Source organism: Nothoprocta perdicaria, unplaced genomic scaffold (assembly GCF_003342845.1).
Source record: "Nothoprocta perdicaria isolate Ctin4 unplaced genomic scaffold, notPer1 scaffold_5, whole genome shotgun sequence".
Classification (NCBI taxonomy): domain Eukaryota; kingdom Metazoa; phylum Chordata; class Aves; order Tinamiformes; family Tinamidae; genus Nothoprocta; species Nothoprocta perdicaria.
Genome location: NW_020455754.1, coordinates 3,972,621 through 3,990,735, shown reverse-complemented (window position 1 = coordinate 3,990,735; position 18,115 = coordinate 3,972,621). Strand labels below are relative to the sequence as shown.

The 18,115-nt window shown below is 44.6% G+C and overlaps 1 protein-coding gene across 1 annotated transcript in view; it reads right to left on the bottom strand.

Annotated features, from left to right (window-relative positions):
- ERGIC1 (endoplasmic reticulum-golgi intermediate compartment 1) overlaps positions 1–12,251 on the bottom strand; it is a 52,837-nt gene extending 40,586 nt beyond the window's left edge. Inside the window, exon 1 of the mRNA XM_026047443.1 lies at positions 12,159–12,251. Coding sequence (XP_025903228.1) covers positions 12,159–12,178 — 20 coding nt within the window. The 5' untranslated portion in view covers positions 12,179–12,251. The remainder of the gene's footprint in view (positions 1–12,158) is intronic.
- Positions 12,252–18,115: the final 5,864 nt, after the last annotated feature.

The following is an 18,115-nucleotide window of genomic DNA, read 5'->3' as shown; positions in this document are numbered from 1 at the left end:
AAGGATCCTTCATTCCCAGCAAGCAGCGACACCTCTTCCACGCTGCAAGCACTGGACATACTGCTCGGTACGTAGCAGTTCTAAAGCAGAAGGGAGAATTCCTACCGTTACTCACTGTGCTTGCCGTGTTCAAGTAGAACATGCAGATCAGTTACATTGAGTTTTAGGAATCTCATTCTTTGGGGGGAAAAAAAGATGTTTCATGTCACAGTGAAATCAATTAGGTCATTTGTTGATTAAACTTTCCTTTTCCTTCCAGATAGGTAGGAGAATCATAGAATCATTATGATTGGAAAAGACCTTTAAGATAATGGAGTCCAGCAATAAACCCTTCAACACCCATTACTTCCCCTCCCCCTCAAAATATATATATATATATAAACAACTTTTCATATTTATTTTAGTTGACTGCAGCACAGTGCATTCCTAGGAGCAGACACTCACAGCCCTTGGCAGCCAAACCTACACCAGCATTCGTGTTATCTTTGGTGACAGTCACACTCAGGCAGCTCTGGCTGATAACAGGTTAGGAAGCACCTCGTGCCTTCTCTTCCTCGTGAGCAGCTACCATTTAGACTCTTAAAAACAAATTCATTTTAGGCTACATCCTTCTGAATAACACCATGCTCTTTAATCACTCCATGCAGCCTCTTTAATTGCTCCATGTAGGCACCGGTGAATAGAGACAACTAACAATTTCTATTTAGCTGTCACAGAAGAAAAATCATCTTTAACTTAGAGGAGCATTAATTTACCTTAGAGACAGAGCCATAACCTTGGGATTTGTCATTCTGCACACTCTTGTTCTACCCTTTATTGTTACCTATCTGCCTCTTCAAACGCTGTTTGACTGGCCTATTACAGGCATGATTCAGGGGGCAGAGATGGCTGGTTCAGCCACTTCTGCCTGGTCCCCCATAGGAGCTATAGATGTGATGCACGGGGACAATCTCCTCCTTCCCATGAGACTTGTGCAGTTTTACCTATTTTTAACCTTGCCATTTCATGAGCTGCATTAGTAGTTTATGAAATCAAGGTGGGGATAAAGTAGGGAGAGAAAAATGAGCAATTCTCCTCTCAATCCTACTTTAGGCAACACATTCACATGCACATGAAGGGAGCTGCAACAGCAGCCTCACAGACTGACTGGTTCATAGCACAGGCTGCCCCACAACTTATTTTCCCCCAATTATTGCTATCCACCACCTTGGGAAGAGGCACCGTGAGAGCCAGCAGAGGTCATGGACTATGAGTCATTAACTACTTGTTGCTATTAAGATTCTTAACCAAGATGCCACTTATAACAGACTCCAGCAATCCACTTTGCATAAAACGCTATACTATTTATAAGTTGGACATGCGAAGCAGAAAGAAACTTGGTCATCACAAATATAAGCTGGATGAAGTCCATGTAACATTAAGAAAAAAAAAGTGCGAATAGACTCTATTTTCTCTCTCCAAGAAAGTTTTAGCAGAGGTTGGTGTTACAGAAGCAAGATCACAATTCAGTCCTTGCGTTTCTCTCAGAAGCTTTTTTCTGTCCCTGCCAAAATCTTGCTAACTGAGGCAGGAGGGAAAAAACAGCAAGAAGGACGGCCTGCCTGCTGTCCTCCATGTGCATTATGGAATGGAAGTCAAGCTAGGAAGAGATGTTGTCAGAAAAATATCAGTGAGGCTACAGGCTAATGGCATAAGGAGCAAACCCTTCCTTTAGTCCCAGGGTATTTCTAGAGCAACCTTCCCACCTAAGGCACGCTGTGCTGTGTGCAACTGCTGCTGCATTTACAGCTTGGTGAGACACATCCCTCACCCAGGCAAGGCACAACAGTCAGAAATACATCACGTGTAAGAGACAACTTGTGTGGTCAACAGCCAGGGCTGCTGTGGGTTCCCTGCTCACAGAAGGGCTCTGAAAGCTGCCCGAAGCAGCGGGGTTGGTGCGCCAGGCTATGGGAGTGCTCATTGAAACACCCCCCAAGTGCATCCCGCTTCCACCTCCCTGTTTTCCACATCAGGGCTAGGAAGTAAAATGGATTCTCAGGCTGTAACTATTGCCACTGAGAAGGAAAGAAATTCATGCCCCAGATCTTCAAATCTCAGTGTTTCTTTCATTGAGACAGGCCTGAGAGACAGAGAGATTAAAAGGTACTAGGAAATAAATATGAAAAAATAGGGAAATATACAGAAAATCCTATAGTGGTATTAGGAGAGCAAGTGTGAAAAAAAGAAAAGGATAAGAGCTTAAAAAAAACCACATTGTTTAATGGCAGCAGCAGCAGTTGCTCTGTTCCCCTGGGTCACTGCTCTGACACAATGACTTGGGACAGTCCATCCCTGCCTTGTCCCCAGGGCTGCCCCAGCAGCCTGTGAGCTGTGAACAGCCAGAGCGGCCCCGCAGGAGCACGGGCAGTCAGTCACCGAGGCAGCCTTAGCCTCTCCAGAGGACGGTTAGTTCCAAATAAACCTGACACTGTCCCTTCACCAAACACACACATAGGTACCTCCATCTCGCAGCACGTCTTCATGGCTTTGTTCTTTTGCACGAAGCACATTAGACACGCACAATACTATCTTTAAAAGCAAAGCTGTTACTTTCGCATAATGGACAAACCTAAGAACAGCAATTTACTTTTCAATGTGATTGTTCAAGCCGAGTGAAATGCGAAAGGTAGAACAAACAGTGCAGCTGAGTCAGGTTTGCACACATTGTGCTCTCAATTAATAAACGACCATCTAGTTTTAAAAATACAAATAAAATCCCAGTCATCTGTTTGAACTTTCAGAGGGAAAGCTGTTTTCGTTCACAGTTCTTAAAACAATATCCAGTACTAAGGTGACCAAGATCAGGGAGAAAAAAGAAGTTATTCTCTTCACTTGTTAATTTGATTTTATTTAACAGGGTAGCAGCAGGCTGACTCTTAGGGCTTGCAGAGACAGCCTGAAAGACCAATTACCCCATTCCAGGTGCATAAGAGAGAACATGTGAAATAATCAAACAGTATGAGGATGGTCCTGCACAAAGGGCAGTTTCTGGGACAAGGATGATAAAGAAACAAGTGGGACAAGACACAGTGACTGGTGGCCCAGAGATGGGCTGGACATTAACAGAACTCCTGGGAGAGAGGAGAGGACGGAGCACACGGCTGCCCTGCTGACACCCAAGGAGACTCYGTGCAGCTTCTGCAGGCAGGACTGGATAGTCCAGGTGTCTGAGAGATGCTAAAAAAATCACAACTGGGCTGAACAGCAGCTTAGAGCAAATCTCGCCATTAAGAAAGTATCAGCTCGAGAGAAGATACGATTCTCTGAGTCTGGACACTGAAGACTCCTAAACAAGGGGGAATCTATCTGAAGTGCTGCATGGAGAGACTCAAGGAGTAAAGCCAAAGTGCATTGATAAAACAGAGTAAGTGAGGCATAGCCCAGAGGAAGAAAATGCTGTTCCCAGCCTCTAGACTATCCAGAATTTCCTTTAGGAGAAAAGGGAAGAGATGAAGGAAGAAAACCTCCAAAATAATGTCATGATATGAGAGGGTCTGTTTCTCTTAGGAACAGGGAACACTAAAGCTAAGCAACCAGATTTGGGGAATAAAATTCTGGTCAGAACTACTACTCTCTCTCTGATTATTTTTGTTTTAACTGGGAAAACTTCAAGAACAGAGTGTCTTTTTAAGGAAAACTTCTCTTACTGACTTCAAAAAAGCAACAGCTTCCTGATGTACCTGTCCTGGATATCATATGGGATCTTGTTCTACAGATCTGTCAAGCAGGAATTTCTCAACACCCGTAAATTCGCTCTAGAGCATATTCCACAAGCAACCGACAAATGTCTTATCCAAATACCTTTAGCACCTTTTGGAAGCATTCATTTTCCCCTTTCTTTCTTCAAGAATTCAGAATGAGATCTTTTCTTTAGAGTACACTGCTTTTCCTCCCATCGGAAGGCAAGTGCCTGCTCTAACACCCTGGAAGAACACTTACCTCTTACATAATGCATCAAAGCTAAAAAATAATTATTCCTCCAACAAAGTAGGTGAAATCTTTCCTCCCTGTTTTATAGAGTGAGAAACAATGAGAGGAAATTGGTGGGAGGGAAACAAAGCAGGACCTACTGACTCCAACTGCTTCATTTTGCAATTGTCAATTCTTGGTTTAAATGAAATTTCTATGTTTCCTGTCTGACGGCAGATGAGAACATAATGTGCCGAGAGCAGCTCAGGACAGTTTCTGGGACAGAGACACACTGTGAGCCCAGGGATGCGGTGCCAAAGGGGGAGCCAACAGACCTGAATTCTGTTTCGCTCCCAGCACTGACTCACTGTGTGATTTCTGTGCCAGTCAATGACATCTTTCTTCCTCAGCTTCTTCATTTCGCACCTGATGGCGCTTGCCCGCTTTGAATCGTTGAAGTCTACATTGCTCCATCGCTGACCAAAGTCTTCTTTGAAGGTTCCTACAAGGAAAGCCCCAGGAAAAGGGGTTCATGAAAACAAATGAGACGTGTATGGCAGGAGCTGAGTCCTGGTTCAATGACAGGGTTGTGCCTAGAGTGCGTGTGCAGAACTATCTTGATGAGGAAGGGAGTTTTAAAGCAGGACCCAACCTTTGAAGCATGTGGAAGGTAAAATAAGTGGATCCTGTTAATGTGAGTTTACACATGGAAAGTAAACACAGAATATGCAACTATCAAAGCTTGGCCCTGAATGTTAAGTTCAAGATGCAAATATAGATTCAAAGTAGGACTAATAAACCGATACTTACAAATACCAACCGGTTATTAACACATTTGGTAAGGTAAACACCTGCGCAACAGCAGATAATACCCAAACACCATTAAGCAATCAGCCAGTCTCCATTTACACACAATTGGGTATTAACACACACACTGCAGAGTCCACTTTTAACAGGTGATTTCTTAAAGCTTCAAAATTTCATTGAAAACTGTTATTCCCAAACCCCTCTAAGCAAGATCTGATAGGAAAAGGACAAGGACAAAGAAGTTAATGCAGTTTTAAACTAGCTTATCTGTATTGCAAGGAGATGGGGACTGGGATTTTCAATTCATGCCTGCCTGACATTTCCCTCTAACATGTCACTGTTTCAWGCTCTGCCAATAGCTTTTTCTTTCCTCTGACCCTCTGACTCCCTGCACTTTTAGGCCCAGAAGTGAAACACGGGAATAAGCTTCCTTGCCAGCCAGCTCCTCCCTCTTAATTCCAGTTCCAAGAACATAATGAAACTAAGAGAGGAAGTTTCTGAAACAAGGAGGAGCACTGAGAACAAGCAATGAGGACTGTCATTCATTATATAATTCAGCCCTTGGGTAACTGGACATTTAGGGAAAGGGGCCGAAGGAGCCTGCTGCTGCTCAGCAGCTTCTGTGGCGTTATGTCACCTGGTCATCAGGCTTGTACTGAAGGATTTGATATAAAAGAAGAGCAAAACCATTAACTTCTAGCACAAAAGACTATGAGTCCCCACAAAGCTTAAAGAAAACAAGTCACAAAAAGATGAGTAGATGCTAATTACACCCATTTCTTTCCAAGGAGCTGGTTTTCTTCTTCATGGTCTACCAGCCTCCACACCATCCAGGATGACTCCTTTTTATCAAACAAGCTCTAAATTTTGTTGTCCTACTCTTCCAGTGCATGAGAAGCTCRTTCTCTATCAGCCAGGAACACAGAGCTATTTCTGAAATATGCCAAAAGGACATGCTATTTCAGTTGCTGCTGCAAAATGGAAGACGGGATGCCATGCAATTGTTTTGTTTTCCCCCTCCTTTTAAAATAAAGTGTTAGGCACAAACATATTTCAAAGGTAATTAGGAAGAGGAAAGTATTTACAATTTCATATACCGAATAGTGGATTCTTGCCAATAAGCATTTTATTTCACTTTGCGAAGTGAGGCAGGTGTCAAAATGAAGGATAGAAATGTATTTTTAATAAAGYGAACAAACTACACTGCGCTTCATCCAAACAGGAGAAAAGTGTCATGAAGAAAAAATGTTCAAGTAATGGGACTGGTATTTAAAGGGGCCCAGCCCTTCACGGCTCTGAAAGTGAGAGATTTGCTTCTGAGCAGTATTCCTGATCTCCGTATTTTGGAGATGGGGAGAGGATGGAGAAAGAGGAGAGGCAACAGAATCCAGCACAGCTGCACCCAAGAGCAATTAAATCACCCAGATGCTTGAACGCTTTACGTAAACCACAGCCCTACTCGGATGCCCTGACCCTGCCTAGGCCCAGGGATTGCTGCTCCCTGCAGCTCCCCAGCGCACCCCAGCACCTCCGCTCGCTGCTTCCACCCCGTCCCTCACCAGTCCCTCCGGCAGGAGCCCTCAGCCCTGAATTTCCCCAATTCTAGACCTACCAACTCTGTTTCTTTGCCTCCTGCCATCTCCTCCACACAAGGCTCCTGCTGGSTCCAGACTCTGCCAGTGCTGCTGCTCTCAGGCCCCAGTGTCCCCCAACACATCCCTCTTGTCCTCTCCACAACTGCAAAGTCCGGATCTCCAGCAGAAATGATAACAAATCTCTAACAGAGTAATTCCCAAGAGATCACCTACACAGAACTTAAAGCAAAACCAGGATACCTCTGTGGGAATAAAAGGGATGCCAGATAGCCTCAGGCAAGATTTTCCACATAGTTTTTCTCCAAAGCTTCCAGAAACCACAAAACATTAACACTGTTGCTGCAGCCCTGTGCTGCAGAACCCCTCAAAACACCTTCCTGGAAAGTTACTTTAGAATCAGACTAACTCATAACTTTCATTTGGGGAAGCTGCTTTCTGAAAGGTTTGTGTCCCAGCTGCACAATGCACAAATTCATCATCTGAGATAATGCTCTAAGAGAAATCTCTGTTCTAAGAGATTTCCCAAAACAGCAAGAACAAACGGRACCTCCTGCAAAGGAATAGGGAGGCCAAAGAATAAATATATATATATACATAAAAATAAAAGCGATGTAGAAAATATCTCCAGCTTCWTAAGGTTTATGCAAAAAGCACACAATGCCATTCATACTCCACTGCACAATAAAAACATTTCTCCACACCAAACAGGTAAACCTCTGCTCTCTCTTCCATTGTTGCTATTCCACTCTCTTGTCTTATACTGCAAGTCCATTCATTCCTCCCCAAGTCCACTTTTTGAAGTGCCTACCTAAAAAATACACAGGCAAACCTACACACACACCAGGATGCATGCTCAAGAACTTCCTCCGCTTCTCACTCCATACTCACAGTAGCATTTCAGCTCCTTCCTTACTGTGCAATTCAGTTATTTGCACAGCACCAAACTATGATGCCACATAGAAAGCGTGTGTGGTACCAACAAGACAGCAGGGTGAGACAGATAAGGTCAAGAAGGAAAGAGCAAAACTTTCTTATGAAGCCAGACCTTAATTCTGCTCTATGTGCTCAGAAAAGAAGTTTCACACTACAGMTATATTTTAAGAGAAATAAGGAATGAGGGAGAATTAGGAAAAAATATTGACATGCATATATGCTACATGTAATCATTGATTTGTGGCATAAACAGACCCATTCTATCCAGCCCTGCACGCCCATCTGACTGCTGTGATGCAGAATAATTTTTCAGGTGCCCTCAAAGGGCTATTGTTGAAGCAGGGCTAGTCATGGCCCTGCCTGGCACCAAAAGCAGTGGTGGCAATTACATAAGAGAGCGGCAATCCCACGCGGCACGCTGTTTACCAGGGCATTGCACAAGGCGAAGTGGAACACGCTGCAGACACCACCGCAGCTCAGTCGGACAACGTGCTCGCACAGCTACCAGCCCCGTGCTCTGCTCTGATTTTGTACCTAATAGAGAGAACAGGTGTCTGCCAAGGGCAAAGCAGCAACTATCTAACCAGCACGCAACAAAGYTGCAGTCATTAATTATAAATACTTAGGTTGGGTCATAAAGTAACAACTTTCAACTAAATCACATCCAGGATTTAGGACTTCTGAGCAAAACTGTTGTGCAAGCATCAAAACTTGTGGAAGTCAGTGTGACCACAGACAACCTAGCAGAGGGCACATGCGAGGTGTCTTGCTGTGACATCGTCACACACAAACACGGAGGCCCAACTCATCTCATCAGACCAAACTGCCCGGGCTGCCCTTGCCTGTTTGCTCTTCTCTCGTCCTCCCAYGGCTTCAGCCAACACCACTTCCCAGCAGCCATCAACAGCATCTATGCTCCACATAAGAGGCACCACGAGCTCATTTGCAACGCAAGTCGAGTAAATAATTTTGCCAAATGAACTGCTGTGTGTTAATGCAGCAGGTCAAACATGCTGAGAGAGAACAAACGGGCGGACGGGGCCGGCATATCGCAGTCTCATGAGAAACGCAGAGCTGCTGGAGACTTCACAAAGAGAGTCCAAATTAAAGTCCTCGGCAAATAYGTACTTTTCCACTGACATTTGCTATTTATTGGGCAGTGCCAAAGCATCATTTAGTCACCATCTCCGCTTAACAACTGGCAAACGTTCACACACAAGCTGAAGAGCTCCCAGAGGAGCAAAGCAAGAACTGCAGGGTCAGGGAAGGATTTTAAGTCATGACCCTCATAAACTTGTCAAAAAGGAAAATGATTGAAGTGAGCTTGGCTCCCTCTCTGCTTAAGCTCAAAGACTAAAACAAAGCTATTTTCATTAGATCCACAAGTGAATGAGAAACTGCTGTCCAAAAAGGTGCTTAGTTTGGAAAAGATTTTTCTCTTTAAGACTCCTAATCGCCCACAACCTACCGGCTTGACCTTACTAAGCTGGTAGAGAATCCAAGCAGGAAAAGCAGACGTCGCTGAACCTCTCTGAACTGCCAGTTTCCCAACTGTACCAGGCCGGACACCCCCAGTAGCAGTTGGCCTATTAGCCAGCCCAAAGCCTAGGTTAAACCAAAGGCATTCGCACGCACCCGCACTGCCTCTCCTGACAGCAACAACATCAAGAGCATGTCAGCTTTGGTTAAGACTGGACAAGTCAATTTAGAAGAGACAAACAGGGACCAAAGACCTGCCTGCCTCTCCAGACATGAGTTTTTTCAGATTTGAATCAGAACATCTATGTAAAAGGTATCATTTATTACAGATGTGCCAGAACCAGGTGAACAGAGTCCCACTGTCCTGACTGCAATGGAGATGGAATAAGGACTTCCGACCTAAGTCGGCATTTACCTCCAAATCCCCTGTAAGCCTTGCTCCCTTCCCACGGCCTCCAAAATCCATGCGTAACAGAGGGTAATAACAATAATTCATTGAGGTTATCAAGAAGGAAGAAAASCCTGAAAAAACTGCTTAATTAAATAAGTTCTGAACTGCTCAGTTAAATATAATAATGAAGACTCATCATATGAATCTATGCCCTGAAGCAGTCAGGGCGCAACTGAGAATTGCCCACAATTAGAACAAAAACTTGATTACAGACCTGTCTAATTTTGTTTTTCCTCGGTCTAATCAGCCAACGATACCAAAATAGTTCACGAGTTTCAGCAGTTGCTCTCCAAAGCCATCTCATGCAAATAGACAGATGGCTCAAGAGCAGCAAAGTTTCTACCACGTCCATTTGCAGCGCACGGGCACTCTCCTATTTTCAGAACTGCAGAAGTCAAAAAACAGAGTAATTAAATTTCAGTGCTGTTGCTCACTGTTGAAGTTAAGCCTCTCAATGTTCAAGAAACCTTTGGGCTCTCCTGTTCCAGATGACCCAGGCTTACAGGTTAATCTAATTAGGATTTTAACACCCACAGAAGCTGTAAATACACTGGTGACACTGAGCAGCAAAGGTCTGAGGGGGAAATACCCTTCAGCTCCAGCTGCACACCTGAAAATCCCCAATCAACAAGATCCAGCACTGCTTTGCTGACAAAAACTGTAACAAACCAAGGGGAGAGGCAAGAGGCAGAAATCTATAGCTCTCTTGTGGCCAAATATGTCTTAAAATAAGAAAGTTCACAGGACAATAAACAGTAAATACAAACTGATTTAGCAGCTCTGCAGAAGGGCAGGTGTCTCGCRTCACACCTCGAGCAGACCTTGTACCCAACATTCCCACTAGGAAACTAAATACTTAATTGCTTACCAACATCACAACAGGATTGTAGAGATTAGTGTGTATGAAATGCTCGCAAAAACGAAAAGCACTACAAGTACTAAGTATTATTAAAACTAAAGATACTTAGGACAGTACAATTGTTTATTCATTTTAGATTACAGGAAGCCATTCTTTTTTTAAAAAAAAATTAAATGCATTTAGTCTAGAAAAAGGAACCACTGATAAGCAAAGAAAACACAAGTTCTAGAGAAAAAAAACACAGTACAAACAGACAACTTCCAAGGAGAGAGCTTCTAAGAAACAGGTGAGAGGCATGTTCAAGCATTTTGGGTCCTTCAGTCTCGTCAAATTTGAACCCACAAGTCTAGGAGATAGGAAAGAGATTTAGTCAAATGGTCAGAAATAACTTTGAGCTTTAGTTGATGAAGAATACTGATTTTCTTTTTACCCCCACAAACTACCTTCTTTACTTGTCACCTGTGCCTCTGTTCTCTCCAGATGGGACTATGGCCACCTATTCTTCCTAGAGCTATTCTGTGTGGAAAGAGTGCTCAAGAGTCCCAGCCTTCTGGCTGGTCTACTCAACCATGCCATCCTCATCTCCACAGCAAGTGCTAGCTGTTAAGAATATACCACTCKAGCGTCAAAAATAAAAGCTTAATTGAGGGGAGAATACAGCAAAACAAGTATTTGCCTTCCCAAGTGCCTAACGATAGCAGCTGAAGACAACAGGGATTTCGGTGGATGAATTAGCAACAAGGACATGTGAAGTATGAGGCCTCAAGAATTCCAGAAGACTCCAATACTCTTCCATTTGGTAGCTGTAAGTTTTGGGCTATAGAAGATATATAAGGCCAATTTAAGTGCCTAACCATTCAACTCTTTAATGATACATTAGTCTAATAAACACTGGCTAAAGCCAGGGAGCAAAACTATCTGACAACAAGAACATCAAGTTCAAATMTTTGAAATAAAATTGTTGCATTTTACATGATGAAAAATACTATATCCTGATTCAAACTACTAACTTCACACCTCTGAAATTTCATTTCTTTGGAGAAAAGTTGAACTTAATTAAGTTCACATTATAAGAGAGAGTGCTCTGAAATACCTATTCTAACTTTCCAATCTGATAACAAAGAGGTTACTTGCAACTATGAATCTTTAAAATGCAGATCTGAACCGATATCTCTATGCTTTTCATTAATGCAAACTGTAACTCAGCTTTTCCTTAAGGCCTCTGTTCCACTCGCAGGTGAGGCACTGGTTAGTTATCTTAAGATAACCACTTTGTGAGCCCGTGTTTCCACATTCAGAGATTGAGATTTGAGACCTGACAAAAAAAGGACATTTTCGAAGCCACTGAAACGCATTTTGTTTCCTGCTGCAGCGTGGCAGCGCCCTTACGGTTTGCATATGAGTGTGAAAGTAGATGGCAGCAGGATCTGCAGCTGGCAAAAACACCTCCCAAACTGAGATTTTTTTGTTCCTAGCCAGTTTTACACAAGGGCAGAACCAGGCCCTGGATCCCACACGATCCAGCAGACGCTGCTCCCAGCCTCAGCAAGTCCTTCCATTCAGGAGCAGCTACCTCCATGCTCAGCAGCGGCCCACGGATCCCAAACGAGACCCTGTCAGCCTGTGTGAACGAGAGGCCGGGTTTAGAATTACAGTAAAAACAGAAAACACAACTTTCACTTGGGAGAAACAACCAAAGAGRGGTGACGTTACTGTTCCCCAGCCCCCTCAAAGGAGGGCAATGGCTCGTGAGGGCCCACGCAAGAACCACCAGCCAACAACTGTGGCTCTTGACGCCCCCAAATGCCCTATTTATTATTATCATTATTATTATTGTTACTCCTGTAACTCCAGGGCTCGGGTTGAACCTGCGGCTGGCAGCGTCGCCGCAGGCCGCCCACGCGGCTCGTCGCCCCGCGGGGACGCAGAGACCCCAGCGCCAGGAGCGGCCTCCTCATGACGGGACCGGCCCCCGCCTGCAGCGGCGGCTCCGCGCGGGCCGCAGCGCCCCGCGCCGCCGGGCCGGGCCGGGCCGGGATGGGGCACGGCAGACCCGCGCCGGGCCGGGCCGGGCCGCACTCACCTCCTGAAGTCAAAGGGCATGTTGGTGGCGGCGGGCGCAGGCTGCGGGCCCGGCCCGGCGCGGCTGCCCGCCTCGCTGCCGCCGGCTGCGGGCCCAGGAAGTGACGGCCCCGGCGCCGCCGCCGCGCAGCTCCAGCCCATTGGGCGGCCGCCGCTTCCGCCGCCGGGTTAAGGGCAGCGGCGGGAACGGCCGCGCTGCGGCCCGGCCGGCCTCGGGGTCCCGCAGCGCCCCGGGGCCCCCTCAGCCCCCACGGCTTCAAGGGCGCCCTCGTTGTCCCGCGGCCAAAGGGACTGTCCCTCCCAGCGCCTCGTGTCCCTCAGGGCTCCCTCAGTGCCCCACAGCTCGGAGGATCTCCCCGGCACCCCATGGATCCCGCTGGGAGGAGCGCCCCACAGCCCTGGCAGCCCCCTGAGCCGCCCCGGTGCCCACAGCCCCCTGCAGGGCTGGATTGAGGGGGGCTCCGGCCGCCCGGGACCCCCATGTTCATCCTGCCCGGCCAGGCCGTGCCCTCTGCGTCTCTCCCCGTCCTGGATGGGGATGGGAAAAGCCTGGGAAAAGCCACAAAAGGACTGGGRAAAGTCTCATGGCTCAAGCACCCCTAGGCACGGGAGGAGCAGCCCAGCGCTGCGCTCCGCTCCGCACACTCCTTCCCCATGGAACATGAGCTCCTGGGTCTGGTATCTGACTCTCTCACTTTCCCTTGAAGATCCCTTTGCAATTTTATTGGAGGCCAAAGAATTAAAATACGAGAAAGCTCCCCGTTCTGTGTTTCGCCATCGCTCGGGTCCCTTTGATGTGCTGTTTTGCCTCTCCGCTTAAAGTTCTAGTGCTTTTGTCTGACTTAATCCCTGCCGGGTTTAATGCAGTGCACCTCGCTAATCCCACGCTCTTCCGTACTTCATCCCACACCGCAGGTTGTTGCCTTAATAATGTCCCCAGCTAATGGCATCAGTCAGGGTCTTTTCTTCTGCGGGTAAACTGTGATCACAGCTGTATTATGGAATAAAGTTGTGTCACTCATAACAGTGCATGTTAAATTACAGTTCAGGAGCAAAATAAGACTGTTTTTTTTCTTTTTAGTCTAAAAGCAAGACGAGAAAAGAGGATTACAGCATTCTGAATGTGCTGCTTCCCTGATTGGTTCTACAACTTTCTTTTTTGCTCTTGCTGCTGTCATCATCTCCATACTTAGAGATCCACATCTTTCCCTTCTTTCTTCTCACCTGGAAGTGAGCCCGTAATTAAAAAAAAAAATCAGATTGGAACAAACAGAGAAAAAACTACTTAAGAGTCAGAGCTGTTAGGCGTCTGTCAAATAGTCTTTCAAATGAGGAGATAACAGTTCTTTGGTGGGAATATTTAAAGCTGGAGGAATCCTGGGGATGAGATAGCAGAGCACAACCCCTCAGAAGCCCCCAGGGAGTAGATAAAAATGCCTAATTGCTTTTCTTTTTCTTTYTTTTTTTTTTTTTTTTTTATCTCAGTCATCTGAATTATCCAGCTCTATTGTAAAAGCGCATTCAGCAGATTGCCAACTGATCAGCAACAAAATCCTGCTGCACTTTGCATTGTTCTCCAAAATAAAACAACGCACTGAAATTAATGAGGCGACTCTCATCTCTCATGAGGTCAAACCAATTACGTAGGCATAGCTAGCAGGTGCAATCTATGCTGAAAAGAAAAAAAAAGGAAATCAAAACAGTGCCAATCGAGTTAGAGTTACACAACCTAGAGCTAGTCTAGGCTTCTGGCAAGAGCCTGATAGCATTAGCTATTCTTAACYGTCTTGTGCAGAGACATAAACTCTCAAGAGCCAAGAGAGTTACTAAAGTGGTTACGAAATCACTTGTACAGCAGACAATTCTTGAGGCAGCCTTGAGGAGTCATTTCTTTTGCAGCCTCAAGAATACTCTCAACTCAGTAAGAGATCTCATTGGGACGATTTTATTTGCAATGAAAAGGTCAAACTCTGAAGGAACTAATGGACCCCGAGCAACGCCAGGACAGCTTTCCAATTTGATCCAATTCACTTACATCCTTGCCAAGGAAAGAAGAAGTTAATGCCCTGAGATAAGACCCTTGTCACAATGTTGTTTAATTACATAAGACTTCTACTGGGCCTGAGATAAGAACAGGAATTTGTCKACAGTCCAGCTGGGTGCGGCTGCTTAGATCACATTGTGCATTAGAGCAGGGATTAAAAGCAAGAGTTTACTCGAGGTGACTATCACTTCATAAGACCTGGAGTAACTTAACTGATGATGACAACTGATTTTGAAAGGTTTTTTTTTTTTCCATATAAATAATAAACTAATATTTTTGATAACAGTAATCCTAAAACTATCTGCTATTTCTTTTGAAAGGGCATTAGTAACATTGAGACAAACTACTACTCTGAAAACAGTGAGTAGACATTACCAGAATTATTAAACTGAAAGATGAACTGACTCACCTACGGGTACAAAATAAAGTCAACTTCAATTCTAAAATAAGCAAATAAACCCCTTCTTTCCTGATTCTGGGAATTAGAATTCCTAATTCTATGTTCATAATTCTCCTTCAAAAMCAGAGTGTTTTCCTCATTTAAGTTCACTTTCTTACATATAAATCAAATCATGGATAACTATATCTGAATTCCTAACGAACAGGAAGTTGAAAAATAAAAGGACAGTCTTGCAGATAAGACAAAACTGCTACATTTCTTTAAAAGAAAGAAAAACACTCAAAAGTATTTCGTTTGAATCCTCCTCCTTAATATTTACTCTATAAACTAATAAACAGGTAAAGTGTTGTCTGYCCAGGCTCCCTAGGAGATATGCTAGATGATATGCTTCTTTGCTCTCTMTGCTTACTTTTAAGTTCTTGTTCATACAATATCCATTAACACTTCATATTGTGATCACTATTTTGTTACATCAAAATTTCCTTTTTTTTTTCTTTTTCCTCCTAAAAAAGTCTGACCTAGATCCTTACCCAAATGGCATAATTTTAAAGATCTGTAATGCTCATGCATGATTTCCTCTTTTGTTTTGTTTGTGAGCCCTTCCACATGGCCAGGTTTTGTTAGCCTCTGGCTTGGACTGTGCCTCTTCTCCTGGGAACGTATTGTGAGTGCTGTGACTAGGTCATGAGCAGCACTGTTTGCTAAAGGTAACRCTGGGTACACACAGTCATCGCTTAGGTCAATTAGGTTTCATTCCTCACTGGGAATGTGCAGTGACTGTGAGGAGGGTACASTGCTTATTCACTTCTGCCCCTTTGGGTACAGAGGTGTGTTTGCCTGCAGCTGAGCTGTAGCTTTTGGTTTGGGATAGCCTGTGACAGGGTATGCGCCGTGACATCTTGCCGCTGTGCGTTTACTCACGGGATGTGCTTGTAGCCCTCGTGTCGGGGTGGGTTTGGGTTTAAAGTGAGCGCATTGCTTTGCTGGGTGTGTTTTCTTGAATGTGTGTTGTTTTCGGCAGGGTGTGTCACTGACTGCATGGCGTAATATACAGAACTGCCGTCCAGGAAAAGGAAGAAACACTTTAGAAAAGGAAGAGAAAATGGTATAAAGCATTTAAAATTATAAATAACATCATCTGAGGAACTCATTTTTAAAGGACAGGATGCCCATGTAGGTAAGGAATTTGAATACTAGGGCAGGGCTAAGTATAATCAGTAACAGAAGTTCAGCCCTTCCTCTTAGAGTTTTGATAAAATATGTGTTGACAGTGCTTTCCAAACATCAGAGAACAAAAAGTCAGACTTCAACCCATGATGAAGAGTAGTCTGTGTTCATCATCCTCATATAAATTATAGTTGTCAATCTAATGCAAAACTGGTATGTAAAATGGGAATCCGAATAAGTTAGGATCTACACATTTAAGGACTTAAAGAAGTCCTTCTTCACTGAGTATCTGAGCTGTTTCTTTAAAGGAGCTGTAATAACAACCTTTCTTTTTCCTGTTCAATACGTAGAAACAATAGCCTGATTATCTGATAGATCACAGGGCTGGCTACAGCTGCTCTGGTATTTGTGTGTATGGAGGAGGAGGTCTGTATGGCCCTGTGGCCTTCTCCTTGTCCTGGGTCAGTGGATAAGCACTGCATAGGGCAGTACTAACAGGAACGTGCAACTCTTGAAGTCCCTAAGAAATTTACCCTGTTTTTAATACGGCTTCTTTTTCTTTGCTTGTTTGCTTTATTTTTTGATGTGTCAGGAGTTTCCTATGAGAAAGTCATACTGAGTGGAGCGTTTTTCTACTTGGTTCCTTTTCCACTGTGGAAATGAATCCCATGAACAGGTTTCAGCTGCTAGGACAGGCTTACCTCATGCTTTTATAGCCATCTGTGTATTGATCGGTATTTACTGTAGTTCAGGAAACTGCAAATGCATGAGAGGTCAAGGCCAAATGGAGATTCAAGTTAACAGTTAACTAGAGCGGACTTTGAGCCTAAGAGAGAGGGTCAAATCTCAAAGTGATTTGGATTAGCAGTGAAAAAAGAGTTTGGGATTAGTTCCTGTTCCACAGAGAGGGAATTCACTGTACTGAGGTGCTTAAATTCCATATACTTTGGAAAAGAAGAGTTAGGAAGCCAAGGCTCAAGCTAAGCTCCTCTTAAGAGCATCTGTAGCTAATGCACTGAGTGCTGAGATGTCTGTATCAGGCAGCAGGAAATGCTAAGTAGAAAGAGGCATCTCCATCTTACTCTGAAGCTCTGATTCAAGACCTAAAAGCATTTGCTTAAGGGTTTAAGTCACACATTTGGCATGAACACCTGAATCACTCTTTTTAGTGAAACTCTACCCAGGAGATGAGCTGCCACCTCTGTTTTACATAACCACCAAGTGCTTAAGAGCACTGCCCGGGAACTCTCGGGTTAGCACTCTCTAGGTCCCCCACTGCTCCCTACTCTGAAACCAATTCAGTCACAGCATGCTGAAAACGAGTCTTTAAGACTTTACCACCAAGAAGTACACCTGCTTTCTGGATAGGCCTAGACAAGGAGTAGCTGCTGGAATTCAGCCTGGTCAGAGCACAGGACTTCTGGGTACAAAGAAGCACTAGACCTTTAGGCGCCTGAAGAAGTTGTCGTCAGAAACCAGAGGCACTTACAGCATCTGACATAACTGGGGTGGGGGAGGCAGAGCTTTCCTGCGCTGCTGTCATGAGCACAGGCGCCAGCAGTCTGCATAAGCTGCACTTCAGTGCCTGAGTGCTGTTTTGGATTCCTCCCAGAGATCTTGCACTGGCATGCTCTCAGTGGAGAGGCAATGTGGAAAGCTAGGCAGGAACTAGTGATGCTCAGTGCCTGGCTTACTGCATTCGGAATGATCTTCTCAGAGAATGGGCAGCTTCTTCCTAGACAGGAGCTGTGGAGGCCAGCTTGGACTTCTTCAGTGCATGGTCAATCTGTGCTCGGGTCTATGTCTAGCAGGAGGGTCTATGTCTAGCAGGAGGGAATGGCACCAAGACATGGCAACTGGCAATTTTCAACAGAATGAGTATCTGAATATTCACTGGCACTGGGTCGTCAACAAGACACATAGGCAGCAAACAAGTTACACAACCCAAATATTTGACAAGCAGGGTTTTTCAAAGAAGCTACTAGCAACTTTGTTGCCAAATCCTACTTCGGCAAYTTGTGGATATCCGGTGAAGTTGTTGCAGCTTAGCAATTTCTCACCCATCATTCAAGTCATTGTAGCTGGCCATGTACATGAGATGTTGAATAGCACCTCACTTTTGGCATGCTACTCTGTGTTGCTTTATCAGCTTTCTCTTCTAGATATTGGGCTGTGTTTGCTCATTAAGCCTAGTGAAATGTTTSAGGCAAGACATTGAGACTTTTCCCATCTTTCTCATAGGAAGGACATGAATTTGTAATTGCWTCTTCCGTGAGTTGTTAGCATATAACCTCTTCTGTGACTGACACTTGAGTTTTTATCACTCTTGCTTGATCCTTTGCCAGTC